General features: G+C 37.3%; 1 protein-coding gene across 1 annotated transcript in view; it reads right to left on the bottom strand.

Annotated features, from left to right (window-relative positions):
- Positions 1–17,233, bottom strand: part of galnt2 (UDP-N-acetyl-alpha-D-galactosamine:polypeptide N-acetylgalactosaminyltransferase 2) — a 126,443-nt gene extending 109,210 nt beyond the window's left edge. Inside the window, exon 1 of the mRNA XM_052090287.1 lies at positions 17,009–17,233. Coding sequence (XP_051946247.1) covers positions 17,009–17,104 — 96 coding nt within the window. The 5' untranslated portion in view covers positions 17,105–17,233. The remainder of the gene's footprint in view (positions 1–17,008) is intronic.
- Positions 17,234–20,855: the final 3,622 nt, after the last annotated feature.

The raw sequence follows: 20,855 nt of genomic DNA, 5'->3' as shown, positions 1-20,855 counted from the left end.
TCTCGGTCACCATTCACTTTCAAAATATAGAGAAAAAAATAAAAAATTCACTGAATGTAAATGGTGACCAAGGCTAAAGACCAAAACATACTTCATGCATGGCCCCGTTTTACATACTTTAGGTGCGCTCTTGGGTTGCTCTGGCGGTTACAAACCTCACACCAAAAGGGGGCAATAGATTTAGTTTTTTTAAGCGCCAAAAACCTAACTCTGTGGTTTGGTGTTTTAGGAAGTCAAAAAGCCATCGCAACAAGTCCAAAATGAGCACATATGAGTTGGGTTATGAATTGAGCACTGCATTTCACTATTCAACGACACGTGGAATCGAGCTTGCATAGCAAAGTGCGTCTGCGTTCACGTACTTGCATGAAGTATGTTTGGCCTCAAAATTCAGACTAAAATCTCCTTATTGTATTGCATGGAAAAAAGAACATCATACAGTGATGTGATGGTGGCATAGTGGGCTAAAGCACATAAATGTTAATCAGAAGGTCACTGGTTCGATCCCCACGGCCACCACCATTATGTCCTTGAGCAAGGCACTTAACTCCAGGTTGCTCCGGGGGATTATCCCTGTAATAAGTGCTCTAAGTCGCTTTGGATAAAAGCGTCTGCCAAATGCATAAATGTAAATACAGGTTTGGAACAACATGATGAATGACGACAGAATTTCCATTAATAATAATAATAAAACTACTTGTTGGACTCTTTTAATTGGATAATTTCTTACTCTTTAAGTAATTATTTATGTTAGCACTGTTACTTCAGAATTTCTTTTTAAGTAATTGTACTTTTAATTGAGTACAGTTTTTGCCTACTCTACCCACTTCTGATTAGCATGTAATTCAGGTGTGGGGAACCTTTTTTCCATTAAGGGCCATTTGAGTATTTATGACATTCTTCGCGGACCATACAATTGCTTGCAATTTCTGATTGTGGGTTGAAATTAATGTACGCATTCAGTTACGTGTTCACAAACCAAAAACACTAAAAGGTCTGTCTAATTTTTTTTCAGGTTAATTGAATCATGGCCATTTTTTGCTATTCAAATTATTTCTCAAATAGCCTCACGGGTCAGGTAATGTCTCATGGGCCTTATATGGCCCTGAGGCTTAACGTTCCCCACCCCTGATGTAATTGATGTTTCTGAGATTTACAAAGCCACAAGAATGATTACACTGGAGCATTCTTGATTTAGTTTCAAATCTGGTTGAGACAAATCTTAGTCTAAATTGCATGGGTTAAATTACACATTCTGACTTTAGTAAAGGCAATTTCTCAATTTCATGCTAAATAAATTGAGGGAGTGCTCTGAAAATGGATAGCAATTCTGATAAACGCTTTCAATTCGTGAAGGAAGCAAGGCTGTTTCAGATTCATGTACAACCGGACAAAAATTCTTGCAAGCCTTTTATAGCTCTGCTTCACAGCATCAAGTCTGGACACAGCACCTTTGCAAACGGTTTATGTCAGTCAGAGTTATAGTGACAATCAAGGCCTTCCTGTGGCTCAATCTTGTTTATGGTGTCTTGGACATTAACTCCTCTCATTGTCTTCTACTAAATGCCCTTGAGGCCAAACTGAAGCGGTGGAGCAAATAAATGAAGTGAACACTCTTATAAGGCTAGCAGTTACATTGTTAAATAGACAAAACAGCTGGTAAGAATGAACTATACCAGCTCAGCAGTCACGTACTTGGCATTGCAAGTTTTATTACATTTTTCCACTGGCTGAGTTTTTGTTTTTTTTTTATATCATGAGACATCCTCAATCTTTACTTGATTGCTACAGCATATAAAGCTGAAGTGTGTAATATCTGCATCAACAAGCGACATCTAAAAATAATTTGGGGGAAATCATCCTATGAATGGCAATTAACTAATAAGTACCAATAAGCGCAATAATACTACAAGGTCATTTTCATTCACAACCGTAGCAGCACATTTATTCCAGCACCCATGGTACAGTATTCACAGCTGAAAAGCAAGCAGAAGCAGTGTGAGCAAAAGTTTTGGAAATATGGTTTTAGCATTTAAAAGCTACACTATACTATGGCTATAAGTTTAAACAAGTAATAGGGTTAAACAAACAAAAATAAATTATACACTATTATAAACACCATATATTACACAAACCTTATTTCTGACATAAATCACCATTTTCTATTTGAAGCCGCAGCTGTCAGGCTACAAAGTAAAAATGCTTCCAGTGTAAAAGACCATAGCAAGTCAGCTGTTGTAGTTACGCAGTAGTTACTTGCAGCTTTGTGTACGCGCTGCTTTGGTGTCTGAAAGTTATGTGTAAAAGCGCAGCTGAACATCAAAATTATTATGACAGTATCCATTTTTGTAAGGAGAAATATAGAGGTTTTCACTCTACGGCTATGTAGCAAAGTGCTTTTTGAGTGCAAGGTGTGATACATTTCCCCTGTAGTTTTTCATGGCACAAAAGTAGCTTTTGATCAGCAGCATTGTAAAGTATTTTGCTGATATGATGATACACCACTGGAGGCTATTCAAAAATGGAGCTCATTAAAATTATATGGCTATAACTTCATTGGTCGGTTGGTCTTCGAGTGGCTGAGGCAGCAAACAACCTAGAAGCATTTAGCTAAGAAAACTACATCTTAAACTCGTTCATGGCCTCAGGCGGTGTTTTCCCATTAGTGTAGATGTCTGGATACATGAAGAACTGGGCCTATTGCATATCTGCGAAACAACTCTGACTGCTCGGCTCTTATACAGTACAAGGATCTTAGTTTAATCCATGTGTCTTCGCTCACATAAAATATTTCAAACACAGGCTGAAAGATCAGACATCTGCCATAGACAAAAAAAGCAAATGTTAATACTAATGCACAACTGGTTTCCATGAAAAGGACTTGTATTTGAAAATAGTTAATTGTTATGATTTAGGATTGTCATTGATAATTTTGCAAATGGCAAAGATTTTAGAAGATGTTGGCAAGATGTTGGGCAAAAATTTTGGGGCACAGATTACAGATGTTGATTTACAAATTTTAGACAGATATACATTCACAGTGCCATTTGAAGAAAAGCAATGAAATAAGGGAACATTCTTTTCCCTGATACTAATAATTAACTGACTTTTGAATATTTTTGCATGTGTCCTTTAGAAGTCTTCACGTTGTTGCCATGGGAGAGTTGCCTCTAGTCTTTAACAAAGGGAAAAATGAGACACACTTGACTGCATTCGATGTTCATCTAAATTTCAATGGATAAGGATTATGCCTGCCTTGAAACAAAATCTTCTAAATAGCCAGGTAATTTTACCCAGATTTTAAAATCGATCCCCAGGTTAGGCTGTTACTGTACATTCATTATGTCTACAAAAGCAGAAAGATAATTTGAGATAACAAAACTGTGCCCATCACTTTTAACTGTCAAGTTAAACTGGGTTTATAAACGACCTCATAGAATGAACGTTACTATAACCGCATTTCTGCAAAGTGACTTTTACGTGCCGAATTCTACATTATTTGCGGTTTCCTGGTGAAATTAACAATAAAAGGAGGAGGAAACAACAACTGTGTGTTTTATTCACTTTCATCCAAATCACAACTGCAATGGTGGATTATGGCTTTATAAACACTTCATGTTCACACTACTTACACACTGCTATGTTATGATATAGAAACACTTACTAGAACGCCTAATTTGAAAAATTCATTTTAACGATTGTATTGCAAACTCAACTACATTTACACACTTATTCCAATGTGATTAGCTTCCACGATAGCTCACCTGACAAAGTGTTGAACTTTCGACATTGAAGTAAGTGGTTCAAGACCATTCAAGTGTGCAAGTTGACATGTGATGACAGTGTCATAAAAGTGTCACAAGATGATGTGGATGCTTCAGCAAATGTGCCCCTCATTTGATTTTAGAACACTATTGATCATGTGTCTGTCTGCGGAAGAGGGAAAGCAGTTTAGGCTCATCACCTGGGCTCCAATTACTCTAACACCTGTCTCTCATTATAGTGATGGCGGAGGGAGACCTAATACGGCACGCCAGAGCGTCAGAACAGGACATTGTGGCGTTTGCAGGAGGCAACAAAGCAGCGTTTTCTTCTCCTACTCTCACTTTGCTCTCTCCACCCTGTGTCTCATGCCCCACATCATCCATCCCAGTCCCACCCAGTTCCGGCTCACCGGAAGTGGGGAGGAGCCCCGCCCACAACCCCAGACAAGGGGACCCCTCCGCTTGTCTGTCCCACCTACTCCCACTTGTGCTGGTGGACTATGCAACACGATATCCGGAAGCATTCCCCCTGCGCAACATCTCGGCATGTAGTGTTGCGTAGGCACTCTTTAAAACTATCTCCCGAGTGGGGATTCCAAAGGAAATCCTCACTGATCAAGGCACAACATTCATGTCACCTACAGCCATGGCCAAAAGTATTGGCAGTGCCATAAATTTTGTGTTTCACAAAGTTTTCTGCTTCAGTTTTTGTGGTGTTGATTCACATTGTTTCTAGATTATTGTGCAGAGGGATCAGATGCATTTTAAATAATTGCAAAAAGCTTCATTGGCCAAAAAAATTTACTTGATCACAAAAACCCAAATTTCACTCTTTTTTGGCCCTGGCACAAAATGACCAGCTAACATCCTTTCACTAATCATATCAGCAGCACCTGGGGAAGTGTGAATGAGTACTAGTCAGGTGAAATCGCTCTGTCATTCTGATTGGATTATAAGAGTAGACTGTTTGCTATAAAAGGAGGGAAGAAGTGCTTCCAATCATTGTGTTCTTGTTAGCAATGGTTACCTCTAAAAAAAGATGTGCATCCATCATCGCTTTGCATCAAAATAGCCTTGCATCCAAGGAAATCGCTGCAAAGAATATTGCACCTGAAAGAATCATTTACCGGATCATCAAGAACTTCAAGCAGAGAGATTCAACTGCAGTGAAGAAGGCTTGAGTATGTCCCAGAGTGTCCAGCAGGCACCAGGACTGTCTCCTCACCCGTTGGTATCTGGCTCATCAGCCCTTTAAATTCGAGGTGATCCACAGACTGGGGCGCAGATGGTTGTGGCTGACTTTATCTCCAGATATGGGAGGGGGGCTTTATTGGATTTGATTTAAAAAATGTATTCATTTATTGAAACAAGAAAAACAACAACACATTTTTTGCTATCATGCCAGTATCAGTGTCAATGACACCAGGTGGAAAATTACTAACAGCCTATAGATTAAGAACTAAAAGGCAATTATAAATGTAAAGGCAATAATAATCAAAATGAACAAGCTTAATGGATTCCCTTGTGTTCCTAAAATAATGCTTCCAAATGGGTGTATAATTTGCAGCATTCTCATTGACAACATTATTCTTGCAAACAGTTTTCAGACAAATAAAAGAGGGGAAAAAAAACAAAGTGAAAACTTTACATGCGCTTGTTCCACGAGACAGGCTTGCGCTGCACGCCTCTGAACAAACAGTGAATCAGACACAAGCATTGACAGATAGCTCAGGGCTCCAGATAGACATTACGCCCCTGATCGGCCCCAAAGTGCATTGGCCCACCGGGAAAATGTCCGGTATGTCAGATTACCAGTCCAGCGCTATAATAAAAAGCACATAATTTAATTTTGAAAACATTATGCAACAGTCATGTAATGTTCATGAGTCCAGGTTTATAAACAAGTCTGAACTACTCTGGCCAATCATCATGAAGAGTGCAAGCAAGTTGGAGCTTATCAAAAACAAACACACTGTTTTGTTTTGTCGATGGAGAAGAAGTGATCAAGCTATGATACAGCAGATGAAGATTCAAGTTAGTCTTCATGAAATATTTTGATAATGCACTTCTGTCATGTGTTGACGCAAGCCCAAATAACACAGGAGGTTTGGGTAGGACATATTGAAGGATCCTTCTTTTTTTTTTTAAAGACTACAGTCTTTAGTTAGTCACCGCCATGAACTATGATTTGCTACTGGGCTGGTTGGTCTGTCCCAGGATCTCGTTTTAGAGAGCATTTGATTGGACAAAAATCTGTGAAGTACTGCAAGAGTCAATAATATTTTTGGTTCATTTTCCCAGAAGAGAATTTGGTCAGTGTTTAGTAGTACACAAACATATTCAGTAGATGACCTCTTAAGCAATGCCACAAAATTCTCACTTTGATTTTTATGGGGTCTTTTGAAAATGATATTAAATAATTACATTGAAGTCAAATGATAGAGCAATCAATTATGATATAGACATCACTGATTTACCAAAAAAATGCAAAACACAAATGTATTTGTAAATTAATAATCCATATAAGTATTTATAATTATTATAGCATATTTTTATATGAGCCTGTGCTATCGCTTTAGAAAAAAAACTCGGCTATGTTCCAGCCCAAAAAAATATTGATGACAGTCTTTTTCATCCATGCCTCTCTATGAACTAATAAATTGGTTAACTGTGTTGATGATTAAAAAACCAGACAAAGCAAATATTCATCACAGGGTGATGTCATAGAGATCTCACAGCCTAAACTCTATTGAAAACGGAATGACCCTTAACATCAAAAGCTAATTTCTTCTCAAGAATCTACAATTAACTGAGCTGCAGAGGAAATCGCTTTGCATTACACTAATATACGCTTTGCATTAGCTAAAACATACATCATAGAGAGATCTGAGACTGATCTAAATGCTTGAGAAATGTGAAAAATTCAAAAAGATGACTACAAAGCAAAGGTTAATAGATTATGTGAAATAACAAATTCAGCAGAAGATACATTTCCCAAGATATTGGTCCTTTGAATAAACATGCAGGCTGCTCTCTACCTCTACATGTAATATTTAAAGGCATAGTTCACTCAAAAATGAAAATTCTCATGATATCCCAGACGAGTATGACTTTCTTTCTTCACCAGAACTTGTTTGAAGAAAAATATTTTAGCTCAGTAGGCTCGTAAAATACAAGTGAATGGAGATTTCTCTTTAGAAGCTCCAAAAATCAGCATAAAAAAAAAGGTAGAATTTAAGACTTAAGACCCATTTCAAGACCTGAACATATACAATTACTGTATCCCCATACCAAACAAACCAACTCCTTACTTAAACAGCCAGGGGCACACATTCAACATGTTCTTAACAATGCTTATCAGTAAAACAGGGTAGGCTATATGCAAGTTTAAAATACATAAGACATGTTTTATACATGTATATCATATTAAAATGAGTTTATGTACCATTAAATAAATAAATACAAATTAAAGGTCAACCGATATTGGACTGTGCTGATTCAATAATTTGTTGAAAGGCAATTAATCTGCAGTTTATTTTAAATTTGTAGTCTATAATAAAAGTTCTTAGTCTTTTCTTCCTCCGATGGGGAGGGCCAGACAGAGGCTACATGAGAATGTATATCTGTCCAAATTTAATTAAATTCCAGAGGCACTTTTAACTTTAAAGGCACTTTAATTTTGAAATACACAGAGACTCTTATTTTGAAATGGTTGCACTTCACTGCTTCCAGCTGCTCATTCAAACATAAGAGAATTACAATGTGTGCTCCAACAACAATCTAAAACGTATTTTAATTGTGTAAAACACAATTAAAAGTACATTTTCATATTTCATCAACACTATATCATCATCATCAACAGTACATTTCCGATATGGCTTAATGTTTCAGAACTGCTCTGCAACAGCTGGAAACACTCACAAGCCCCCACAGTGCTGCGTTTTCACTTTGAAGGATGCATCATTTATTTAATTAAATCATATTCTTTTGAAGTTTGATCATCACATTAGGTCATATCATAATTCTTGTCTTTCCGCCCCAAAATGTAAGACATGTTTAAATAAAAAATTAAGACTTTTGTTGTATCATCCAATATATTTAAGACTTTTTATGACCTTACATTTTTGAAAACTGAATTTAAGAAATTTTAAGACTTCAGGATCTGCAGGAAACCGGTTGAAGTACTTTTTCTAAACTCTAAATCATGCATCCAGTCAGGAGTGTAATGCGTATGTGACAATCGCACTGCATTTGAAACACGCTAGAACTGACACATGCGAGTCACAGCAGGAAGAGCAGCGCTGTTTACAAGTGAGTAACACCACACAGAAGCTTTTGGTTTTGGTTTAGATCTGTATTGATCTGTTTCTTTACTCACAATGGTGATTTGTGTGCTTATCCAGGATGTCTCAACCAAGTGGAGAGCGTGAGATTACGTTGGTATCATTGCAACGCGAATACGTCACATGAGACCACTTGGACTCCACCCTCTCACGAAGCTTACCAGAAGCATTTGATTATATTCAAAGAAGATATTGTGTCGTTTTAGAACACATTAGTTTAACTGCTGGAGTCATATCAATGACATTTATGCTGACTGTCTGTGATTTTTGGAGCTTCAAAAATCTCCATTCACTTAAATTTAACTACTGAGCTAAGATACTTTTCTTCAAATGTGCTTAGGTGATGAAATAAAGTCATACAAACCTGGGATATCATGAGGTTGAGTACATTTTGGGTGAACTATTACTTTAAAGTCTCTCTGGTAAATATCCTCCTGCAAGTGCATTTCAAATCAGGCATTTGATGAGAGGGGACGAATACAAGTGAAAGCTTGAGCAAATCATGAAAAAAAATTTGAATCAGACATCTTATTCAGCCACTATAGTATGAGCAAATCTGCATTTTGCAATGCTATTCTTCTGCATTTTGCCATTCAAGTTTCACGTCCACATGCCATTGCCTCCTGGCTTGCAGCCAATGTGTTGACAAGCATTTGAGTTAACAATGCAACCCAAATGGGTCTTACTTTACCACTGTTCACAGAGACAGATTCAATCACATTGTTCTTCCAAAACACACAGTAAATAGATCTTTATTGAAAAACTGCACAGTAACATTAGAAACCACTTCAAGTTTAGTCTATAACTAATGAATGGATTCAGAGAAATTGTCTCTGATAACATAGCTGAAGTCTTAAGCAGGGATGTATTAAACATTTTATCAAATATCACTCCCTAACTGAACAGGCAGGGAGTTATGGGAGCACTGGAGAGGATATCTGCAAATCCACATTGACCTTTATCTTACCAAATACAGAACATTCATCTCTTTTGCAAAATACCTAAAAATGTTGAATGTTTGTACGACAATATTTCAAAAATAAAATTACAGCATGTCAAAAGAAATCAGTGTAACAAGCATAATAAAAGAAAATATGCCATTCATGCGTTCTATAAAGTGATTTGTTTTTCTTTTTGGGCAAACTACAAACCCTAGACCTAATGTTGTCATAACTTGATTTCTCCAGTATTCTTAAAATCAACATTTCCTAAAGTATAAATTTTGGGGCTCATTACTCAAATATCTTTGTTTCTTGAACTTAGTTTTCTTAAAAATCCATAGAATTAAGATTGTAAGTGTTAATAACTCAATCGAGGCTATCAAGGTGCTATGTAAGATTGATAACAAGTGTTTGAAATGAGTATTGCAGTCCAAATTCTAAATATTGGAGAGTTGTCTGCCCTGCCCCAGACTCGAAGCTCATGTGGGTTGCAAGAATATTGACATGCAAATTAGCCAACTCAGCATCCGTTTTATAGGATTTCCAGGCTTTAAGCTGTCTCCATCTTCCAAAGGCATCGCCAATATTTATCCTTGTTTTACTACGCCTCTGGTCATGGTGGTTTTAGATGGATGGCGATGCATATTAGGTTGGTGGAATCTGCCATCTCTGATCCAGTTCGTTTGCTGCCTTCAGCAAGCAGTGTTTGTCTGCAAACTTGTTCAAATCTAGCAATCTAGCAGTGTCGAAATACTATTAGTGAGTGGGCAGTGTGCGGGATCACACTGGCCAAAACATAAAAAGAAATTCTGGCCCAGAATAGAATCTTCAAAGTAAAATATACTGGCTGCAGCATTGTTATCGGGGAAGCCAGTAGTTCAGCTTAGCATGTTTCCTATATCTCTAATGGCATATTATGGTCATTTTATGATTTAGTACAGTAAAAATATTACAAATAGAACCTTAAAGTACAAAATTAAGATGCCTTGTCCTTGAATTATTATAATTATTTTTCCTTGGTCAAAGGGAACATATGGGGGCATTTAAATAGTTTTAAGAACTGATAGTGGTTTTAGCTTTTTTGCAGTAATATTTTGTTGCAAATAGTTGTGGATGTCACCATTAGGGTGATCGGTGTCCTCTTTGGTCAAGTTGTACTGGAAGTACAGTAATTATTCTGTAAATAATTATGTTTTTTAAATGATTGACTTAGAATCAGTTATAATCTTTATTTAAGTAGTTATTGTATGGCCTAAATTTGAGTCAATTTAAGTGAAATTAAGTAGAAACAACAATGTTTATACAGCAAATCTGAGTAACGTGTACTTGCATCTAGTTCCCTTAACTTAAATAGTCAAATTAATTCTATATGAAGACCAAGTTAAGGGAATTTAATTACACAAGTTTTGGAGATGCTATTTCTCAATTCAGAACGAGCATACTCAATCAACTCAGTAAAGTCATCTTAAGGTTTTCAGTGCAGATGGGGAAAGTTGTTCAAGAAACCAGTTTGAAAACATATTTTTGTATCTTTGTACAAAATGCACCATTTTCGTTTGGTGACGGACCGGAGTCTGAGTCCTAACTTGGGTACCCCAACTCTAAAAACTCATCTCACCTTTCCTTATTGGGAAAAGATCAAACTTTCCCTGCTAGTTTGCAAACGACAAAAATTCTTGTCTTAAGTCTTGTGCGTATACTTGCTATTTCAACTTATTTCCTTCTGGTAAAAATGGAGGCCCGAGAAAGAGGAACTCCATGCTCACAAACCCTGCTCAGTGAACTTTGCTCACTCAGGTCACTCAGTTATCCATTGGTTCCTAAGTTATAACACAGGACAGAGGGGTTTCTTTTCAGTCAACATGTCTTTAAAACCCTTTATGGATACATATATAATCACTCTCCAGTCAAAGGTCAGGTTGTAAAAAAGCGTTGTGCTTCCTATATAAATGCCTGTTTTTATCAAAGGAAAAAAGGAGGGAGAATTGTGGGAGAACTTTTGTACAGTGTAACTATTAAGTTTCAAACTTAGCACTGTTTAAAAAAAAAAAAAAAGAAGCATTGATTCAATCTCTGGAATTAAACTGCTGATTCAACAAGATGAGAAAACATAATCTTGATTATTCCAGTTGCCAACTTCACACAGCCGAAAAATATCAAGGTCTTTTGAAGCTCAGCTGTTAGACATGAGGAAGAAAAACATCTCATGGCAAAGAGCGACACAAGCTTTATATTTCCAAGGTTGGGACGAGTTTTAGCGGACACCATCTTGGGGAAGAGATAACAGGCATAAGAACCCTGCAAATTCTGCCCTTTCAAATTTAAAGTTCAGTTTACTCTCTAGCAAGTAAAATGTAAAATTAATTCCAGAAAATATATAAAGGCATGCAAAGATGCTGCATTTGAGCTCTTTGGCATTCACTAGTATTAAAGATTAGTCTTCCTCAAAATTCACTGCACAGTGGCATTTAGCTAAGTATCTTCCCAATATCAAAAAAGGAGAAATTCCATTTCCAGGAATCATAAATTTAGGGCCCTTGCTAATTCATTGCTGTATGACAGTCATAAGACAGAGATTACTTCATTTGCTCTCTGTTATCAAAGGGCAACACATACGGCTTTGTGAGAGATGGGCAAATCAGTCATGCAGTCTGGTTCATCGTGATGTTAACAAGCTTTGATTTGAACAAGCAGCACCGCTACACTATAATCCTTCCAACAGGGGCAGAACAATCAGCATGTCAATAATTGTGTTGTGGAGCGAATATCAGATCAAACCCATTTCTCGGTGGAGATAAAAGCTGCCCATTTCCCCATCCTGCCTGCATCCAAGGGCAGCTGTGGCTCCAAAACCAATCTGATACTTTCATCGCAGATGGGGAAAATATTCATAGTCTGACCCTTGCATAACTGAGGTACTAGAATCAGTGATGAGCATCCATGCATCCCTACCGCTCTCCCGAGGCTTTCGTCCAACCTCGCTGAGCATGTTTTGAACTAATTTCCTGACTGAAACACAATCTTTAACATCTGTTTAAAATCTATTGTGTAACTAACACTGTTCCTGCAGAAATAAAATGCAAAAAGACAAATGCACAGGTAACATCTATTTAAGTTCTTCAATAAACAATGCAGTGTAATTTTGAGGATAAACTACTTTCTCCCCAAAGCTGTTAAGGAACACAAGCTGCACCAATCAGCAGCATCAATGTTCTGTTCAAAGAGAGGGATTCAGTGTAAATTGCCCTAAGCCAAATGAAGGAGTGCTGGCCAGCTGTTTAGCCTCGTGCCTATGCTACAGCACATGGTGAAGTTTCTCCAATAGATGCACGAGCAGCAGTCTTGATACGTTACAATAGTTCAATGATAAAAGAAGCTGTAACCTACTGCCAGCAAAGAAATTGGTGGTCTAGGACTACGCACCAAAGTCTGCAAGCTTCTCAAAGCCAAAGTTTTAGTGGTATTTACACTTGGTCTCTTCGTGCATTTTTACTGATCGGATTCCTATCAGATTGAATAAGCTCATGCCATTTACACTTGGCCACATCAATGCGTCTCCATCAAACGGATATAAAATCCAATCTTTAATTCCCGCACTATATGCAAATAAAACAAATTTCACTTCCCGGGATTACGCTAATGCCAGGCAGTGATTTAAAAAAGCTCCGTTTTAATATTTTAAAAAGGCTCTGATTTAATATTTGATTCCTAGTTTTGCCCTTGGGGTTCTCATACATAAGATGCATCATTTGTGTCAGCTTCGCTCATGGTCACTGTTTAGTTTCAATTAGTCTCTCCCACAATAGCGTGCATTCATGTATTCATTTGTTACTATTTATTGCTCGATGCTAGCCCTATGCAAATACTCAGTTACATCCGTTATATTTAGCATTTTCTCTACGCCAACGTATAGATTTTTGGGTTGAGTAAAGTTTACATATGTGGCTTGAACAGTCATATGCCATTTGTAACTTGACCAAGTTACAAATGGAATGCATCTCAAATCACCTCCAGATCTGATTTATATCCATCTTGTATCGGTCTTGGAGGGCATTAATACTAGCAATCCGATCAGAAAAAACGCATAAGGTAATCAAGTGTAAATACCTTAGTCCCTCTCCAGTCACTGGTTTAGCCCCTAAAAATTCATCTTTGTAAATCGAAATTACATTTTTATTAAAAAAAAAATCCATGAAAATGAATCATTCATGCCTTAAAATGGCTTGGAAATAACTCTACACCTTTGCCTCATTTAGTATGCCTGGATTATGAACATGCAAATTAGTCCCCACCTCCATCTCCACTAAACCCTGCAGCATAGAAAGTCTCTGGAGAAAGGCATTCAGTTCATCATAACTAACATCGTAAAAACAATGTATATGTTTTGAGTAAAGTTGGCCATGCATTTCTTCATCATCCTACCCAATCAGCTAACCTGTCAAAATGTGACATGAATCAACATGCAACTTGGCATGCTAATGTTGTCTAAATTTATCTAGCACACTGCAGATTTGTTGGACACGGTCAACAGATAAAACACAAGAAAAAGAGTCTTACCGGTTGACCAACATGTTGGCTCGTACTGCTGTGCCCCCAGGATAAATTGATGGAACCGCATTGGGTTTCAATATAAGTTTAGTGAAAAAACCCATCTGTTTTTTTGGAAAAATTTCAAAACAGTTATTTGGAAAATTACTACTGCAAACCCGAGTTTTCTCTGAAAGTTTTGCTGGGGCATTACGATTTTTCCAAATAAACTGCACCCATTTATCTCGGATTTTCAGATCCTTTGGTAATACTTGAAGGCCCACAATTTGTCCTTTTGCAACTTTGCATCCAAAAACAGAACGTGTCTTGCAAAATACTGATACGTAGCTACACCTGACTTTCAGTAATGTATGCTATTGATATGGAAAGCCCCAGCCAAAAGTTGACGGGATTGGTTCCTTAGGTTTGTGACGAATGAATCCCTGGCTATCTGAATCCTTATTTTTGACACTGTCTTTGGTACACTGCAGTTCCAAGGCGAAAATGCTCAGCCATGGCGTTGACTGCTGATTTCACTCATGGTATGTCTTCTAGCATATAAAAAACACCACATGGACATGTAAACAAGGTTAAAAACTTGATTTTCATTGGAGGGCATCTTTAAACTCTCAGCCTAAATTCACAATGCCACAATGGAGCAAATCTCAAATGTGAAGCAGTCCATTTACCTCCTTGTGCCTTAATCAGAATATCAAATGCACACACAATAGAAAATGAGTTGGTGGACTGGGGCGGATGGACAGCCATGGAAACAATGTATGAAACAAACCAAAACCTCAAGACATTCTGTCACTTAACATAAAGGGAAGTAAAGATAAACATAAGTGAAGCATTTGCCTGAGAGCAAAGGAATTTCTGCAAACATTTCTAGACAAATGGTGTCTCACTAAAACATGTGGTTGCATGTTACACCACCTCTGCACCACCCTTCTCTCAAAACTGACAGTGCAATGTTTACACACTGTCAAGTGATAATTAATGGAATTTAGACATCCAGGTCACAGCGAACAAAAGTTCAAACACAATACAGACAAACGTTGTTATTCATCAAACTACTCACTCCAGCCTTTGTCTGACTCAATACACTTTATGCACTTAACATTGGATCTTTATAGGAAAAGAACCTTTATCGATGTTGCATGGATTTTGAACCTTTTCAATATTCCATTGTCAATTCAGTTTATACTTGTTTAAGTAGTGATTAAATTGATATGCTTAAAATGCATTTTGATTGCCCTAATAAGCCCAGTTTAAATGCTCTTTATTTGGCAGAGGAATGAGTGAATAAGGAATAGGGTTGGGAATCGTAAGGAATTTTCCGATTCAGAATCCTCTTGACGATTCCAGTAATACTTTTAGTTTTTTTTTTTGTTTTTTTTAAGAATTGTTTAGAAATGAGAAATGCAATAATTTTTGCATTTACTACCCTCTGCTGTCTGTTACCAAATAATGAGATCATTTCAGATTTGTACAAAGCAGATATAACAAAGCAGAAATAAATTGAATACAGTTCTTGTAAAAGGTGGGTTTGCAGATTTTGAGACATAAATACAATCCAAATATATATCCTTACTCTATTTTAAATAAAGAAATCTAATCCAACACAAAATGTGATGGCATATTTCATCAATTCATTTATTATGTTATAAAATTCCACTTATTACAACAAAACTTGTGTATCTTTAATTATACATTGTCATATGAACAAACAGTCAGTAAATGCACTGCTTGATTTAATAGAGACACAGGTGTTTTGTAGCCTTATGTTGAACTTCAACAGTTCTTATTTAATTTCGAGTTGGACATTCATAACTTGCACATCGGTATAAAATTACTTGTATACTGGAAGCGCTGTAAGTTTCATGCTGGAGATTCAAAAAAACCAACTCATTAGAATGGTTCTTTCGAGATCGGACTATACCGGAAGCACCATATTTTGTGCTGTGAAAAGAGCCGGCTCAAGTCTCGTTCGATTGGGAATTAAAAACACTGGTAAAACTTTTTTTATGCTGTACAATCAGTAAAGGAAAATAGCACGAAGCCTCTACATGGGCTAGGTCTTCACTGTAACGTGCTCATCAAGCCACGTGATTAGATGCGTGTATTGATGGTCTCAGACACAGAGGCAACTGAGATTCGTCCTCCACAACCCAGATTGAGGCGAGTCACTACGCCACCATGAGGACCTAGAGTGCATTGGGAATTGGGCATGCCAAATTGGGGAGAAAAGTACAGGCGCGTTGCTGTTCTATAAACATTTATACCAGTCTCATGCCCGCACCATCAGCTGTTAGAGATTAATATACTGAACGCTGTTAAATCATTCATTTACCTAATAAGGCATAACTGTTTCATTATGTTTTTCCATGGTGTTGATAAATTCTGAGGAGTATATTATCTGTGTTTTATGTGATTGAGATGTGTAAATGTTCATAAATATACGTCCTATTTATATTTGCACATGTATTTTTTGTGTATATTCCAATCAGACTCACAAAGCCAAATATTTTTTTTATAATGCCCGGCTTAATGCCTGGATGATATAACACAAGGTACTGTGGTACAAATACACGTGGAATAGTGCACATTAATAATAACATTGCACAGAAAAAAATATGATTTATGATAAATAATTTATAAGAAAACATTAGTTCACGGTCTTTTCTTTATTGAAATTATTGCAATACAGTGTTATATTGTTCTTAAGAACAATAACAATATTAATGATATGTCTAATAATTTAATCTGCTGTTAGTGAAATTGCAGGGAGTAGATCCCATGTGGAGATGAGCAGGAATATTTGACTCGCATGGGGGACATGGAGATCCAGATTGTTAAAGTTTTTTTTTTTTTTTTTTTTTCAGCAGGCAAAGCGGTTTAGTTTTGTGTATCTGTATACAACAAAATGTTCAAACAAAAATTGTTTGAATAAATAAAATAGGCAACTTACTAATACTGAGAAAAAAAATCTGAATATGTATGTGTGACTCTAATAATAAAAACAACAACAACAACAACAACAACAACAACAACAACAATAATAATAATAGCAGCAGCCACAAAAAAAAAAATAAATATAACATCGATGGCAGTGGCCCTTGAATTTGTATTGTTGACAGAATTTGGCCCTTGGTGAAAACCAATTGGGGAACACTGTCGTAGGTGAAAACAAATGTGGCTATTTAACAGTGTCTCAGTAAATTCACAGCAAAGAGTCTCAGACCGATAATACAATATTTGTGAGTCCAAATACAAATGCCAAATATAAATGCTGGTTAAACGGCAGGGTTTCTCTCGTCGTCCTCTATTCGGCTGTTCACATTCACCCGAAAAAAGGACAATTTCAAAGCGACAGCCCTCAAACCAACTTCGATTTTTCAACATGAACAAACCAGCGACCAGAAGAACCTACCTTTCGACTCAGCGTTGTCCCCGAGTAGAAATAATATGCTATGCCTAGGACCCAGAGCACAGCGAAACATAGTAATATCCTAGATTTCCGGCGCATTGCTGTGATTTTGCATGGGATAATACAGCGGCTGGCTTGGGATTTGTGCCGTGAAAAGGCACGGACGTCCACTTTCAGCGTCTCGCCGAGGCTACAGCGCTCTACTAGCGAGCGAATGCACCAGCAGCAGCAGTGGTTGGACAGAAGAAGAAGCAGGAAACAGCCAGCATCACCGGGTTAGAGGGGAAAGGGTAACCGACTTTAATCCAATCACGCTCCGCAGAGACTGGGACGGAGGAGGGGTGGGCACGTTAGCTTGTACCCCAAGATGCACAGAGTAATCATTGTTTGGTTTACTCTACATGTTGAAGAAAAATATTAATCCTCATGCTGGAGCGCATGTTAGATAACTTAAATCAAATGCTGACGTAAACATTTCGTGTGCACCCCAAAAAAATCTGCGTTTATTTGTATCCGTGGATGAAAGCCTCTCAAAAGATGAGAAATCTGTACATTAATTGTTAGTTTTGCACACATCTCACTATAGAAATATGAAATAGGTGCAGCCTCTCTATCATTTTCAGCTAATGCACACATTTATGTAACAAGATATTCAACCACTGTTCCCTGTGCAATGTAACTTTTGTTTGAATTTGCATACTAATGACTTCATAATTTGCAAATAGATATCTACCTTAAAGGTAATCATAATTGCTATGCAACTAAAAACATATCAGATGAAATTAAATTAAAGTTTTGCGATGGTTCAATCAAAAGTTAAACTCAATTAACAGCATTTGTGGTAACACTTTACAATCAAGTTTAATTTGTTAACATTGTAAAGTGTCACCACATTGGTGGCATTTTATAAAAAATTAAAATCCAAAATTTGCAGTTACAGTAAGCCACTTATAATGGAAGTGAATGGGGCTAGTTCAAAAACATTCAAATACACATTATTTCCAAGGGATAGCCACAAGATGTAAACAATATTCATGTGAACATTATTTCATTTTAGTGTGAAAAAATCTGACCTTATCTGTGTAAAGTTATATCCCATATTACAACATTGTTGTCATGAAAATAAAGCTCTATACATCTTACATCTTGTGGCTATACTTTTGAAACAACAAAACATGATTTTCCAGTATGCCTTAATTTGTTTCATATGTGCGAAGATCATCTTTCATAAGATGCACTAATTCTAATGTATGTGCCAGTAATGTACATGGCCATTGCTCAGATCAAGTGTAATAAAAGCAGTTTATGCAGAGAGGTTTCTGCAGTTAAAAGTGCATATGTTCTTTTCTCATTGGAATGCAAGCAGTTTTACACGCTGATGTTTGATGGCTGCTGGAATCTTGAGGAGGTTTGAAAGAGACCTTTGGAGATTTCAGGATGAGCTACAATGGTCACTGCAATAGCTGTCTGAGGACTGAATTCAGACAGTCATTTTGATAGTGACATTAACATATTTATCAAAATGGGTCCTCTGGGTTTCTTTTATAACCTGCAGTATAACAAATAGCCAAATGATACAATCATGACATGTGCCATGACATGTGCCATGATTCAGACCCCTCAAATGGAACATATAGGTAATGACTTTTAAAAATTCAGTGATCTAAACTTGATATCTGAAAGATTGTTTTTTATATATATGTATTATTTTTTCTCTGTTCAACAAGTGTTGCTGGTTTTTACGTTTCACCATAATTTTGTCTTTTTCAAGCACCATATTGGTTTTGTGAAGTTGCCCCATAACAACTCTTTAATTCAAAGTGCCAAATATACCCAAATACATACATGTGAAATAACATTTTTGGTGGCAGAAGGTGAAATCTTTAAAGGTTAGCAAAAGTCATCTATGAATGCCAATGGACTGCATCATCTGCAAATAGTGAATGTGTAGGGTTTACCTCATTTCATTATTATAAACACCATAAATTCATTGCAATGCCTTTAAATACCTGCTTAAAAAAGAAAGCTGGATTTAAAGACTACATTGAATGGTTTTACATTGCAGTCTTGTGCTGTCAAATAGATAACACAAGAAGCCTCAAGCATGTCATCCAGCTTCACATTACTATTCTGTAACAGTAATTCTGCATTTCCTGCTCATAAACTTGGAATTGGAAACCTCTTTACTATGGGAACATTTGGTTTACAATGTGGCTCAGTCTACAGTACTATTGGAGAATGCATGTAATTTCCTTATTGTGTGCATACAGTCTGTTATGCTGTATTGTTCCCCCATCCTACCATCTCCTCCTAACATATAATTGAAAGGCCTTCCTCGAAAGTCATGATCCCATGAGACTGTGCACCTGGGGGGATCAAGAAAGAAGGGTTAAATAGCATCTGCACTTTTAGCTCTGCTCACTCAACTGACGTATTTTAGCAGGGAACATGAGTAAATTCTTCAATGGCCTGCCTTTTGTTTTGTTTTTTAATTTCATTGACTAAAATATGTTCATTCACTTATGTCACAAAGCTAGATGAGGGCTCATTCAAACATTATTGTTGAGCTTCTGAGCATAAACACCCAGTGGACATTCAGCCATTTGGGGAGAAGGTAATTGTTTTAATTCTGGTTGTAGTGATGATGACTGCCATTGAAGCAATGAGTGGGATGGGAGCCAGAAAAGTGCTTACTTTAACAGCATGAACTGTGCTAGAATATCACATCCTTCCAATGTGGTGTCTATAATGAATACACATTGACAAATGTTATTATAACTTTATAACTATTATTGTCATTGATAACCAAAAAAATCAGACAGCAAGCCTTGTGCTATGAAGGGAAATAGGACTGGTTCCAGCTTATATTAGTGATACTTATGACCTGTCAGTATAAATTAACATACTACTAAAACAGAGAACCAACCACAATAATGTGTCAATAGTGTTAGTACAATTTGTCCTTTTGGCCAATGTATTATTATCTAGATTCATTGGATAGCAATTTATCGTTGTATGTGTGAGTGCATATATACCGATCAGACACAACATTAAAACCACCTGCCCTGTGTAGGCCCCCCTCGTGCTGCCAAAACAGCTCTGACCCATTGAGGCATGGACTCCACATGACATCTGTGGTATCTGGCACCAAGACGTTATCAGCAGATCCTTTAAATCATGTAAGTTGCGAGGTGGGGCCTCCATGGATCAGATTTGTTGGCCCAGCAAATCCCATAGATGCTCAATCGGATTGAGATCTGGAGAATTTGGAAGACAAGTCAACTCCTTGAACTCTTTGTCATGTTCTTAAAACCATTCCTAAACAATTTTTGCAGTGTGGCGGGGTGCATTATCCTGTTGAAAGAGGTCACTGCCATCAGGGAATTATATTGCCATGAAGGGGTGTACGTGGTCTGCAAAAATCATTAGATAGGTGGTACATGTCAAATTAACATCCACATGAATGCCAGGACCCAAGTTTTCAAAGCAGAACATTAGCCAGAGTATCACATTGCCTCCGCTGGCCTGCCTTCTCATAGTGTATCCTGCTGCCATCTTTTCCCCAGGTTAACAACACACACACACACACACACACACACACACACACACCCGGCTGTACACATATTCTAAAAGAAAATGTGATGCATCAGACCAGGCCACCTTCTTCCATTGCTCCATTGTCCAGTTCTGACACTCACATGCCCATTGTAGGCACTTTCAGCAGTGGACGGGGGTCAACATGGGCACTCTGACCGTGTTCTGACACATTTCTATCATGGCCAGCATTACGTTTTTCAACAATTTGTGCTATAGTAGTTCTTCTGTGGGATCGGACCAGACGGGCTAGCCT

Source organism: Xyrauchen texanus, chromosome 24, assembly GCF_025860055.1.
Source record: "Xyrauchen texanus isolate HMW12.3.18 chromosome 24, RBS_HiC_50CHRs, whole genome shotgun sequence".
In the NCBI taxonomy this organism is placed as follows: Eukaryota; Metazoa; Chordata; class Actinopteri; order Cypriniformes; family Catostomidae; genus Xyrauchen; species Xyrauchen texanus.
This window is presented reverse-complemented; position numbering and strand designations above follow the sequence as displayed.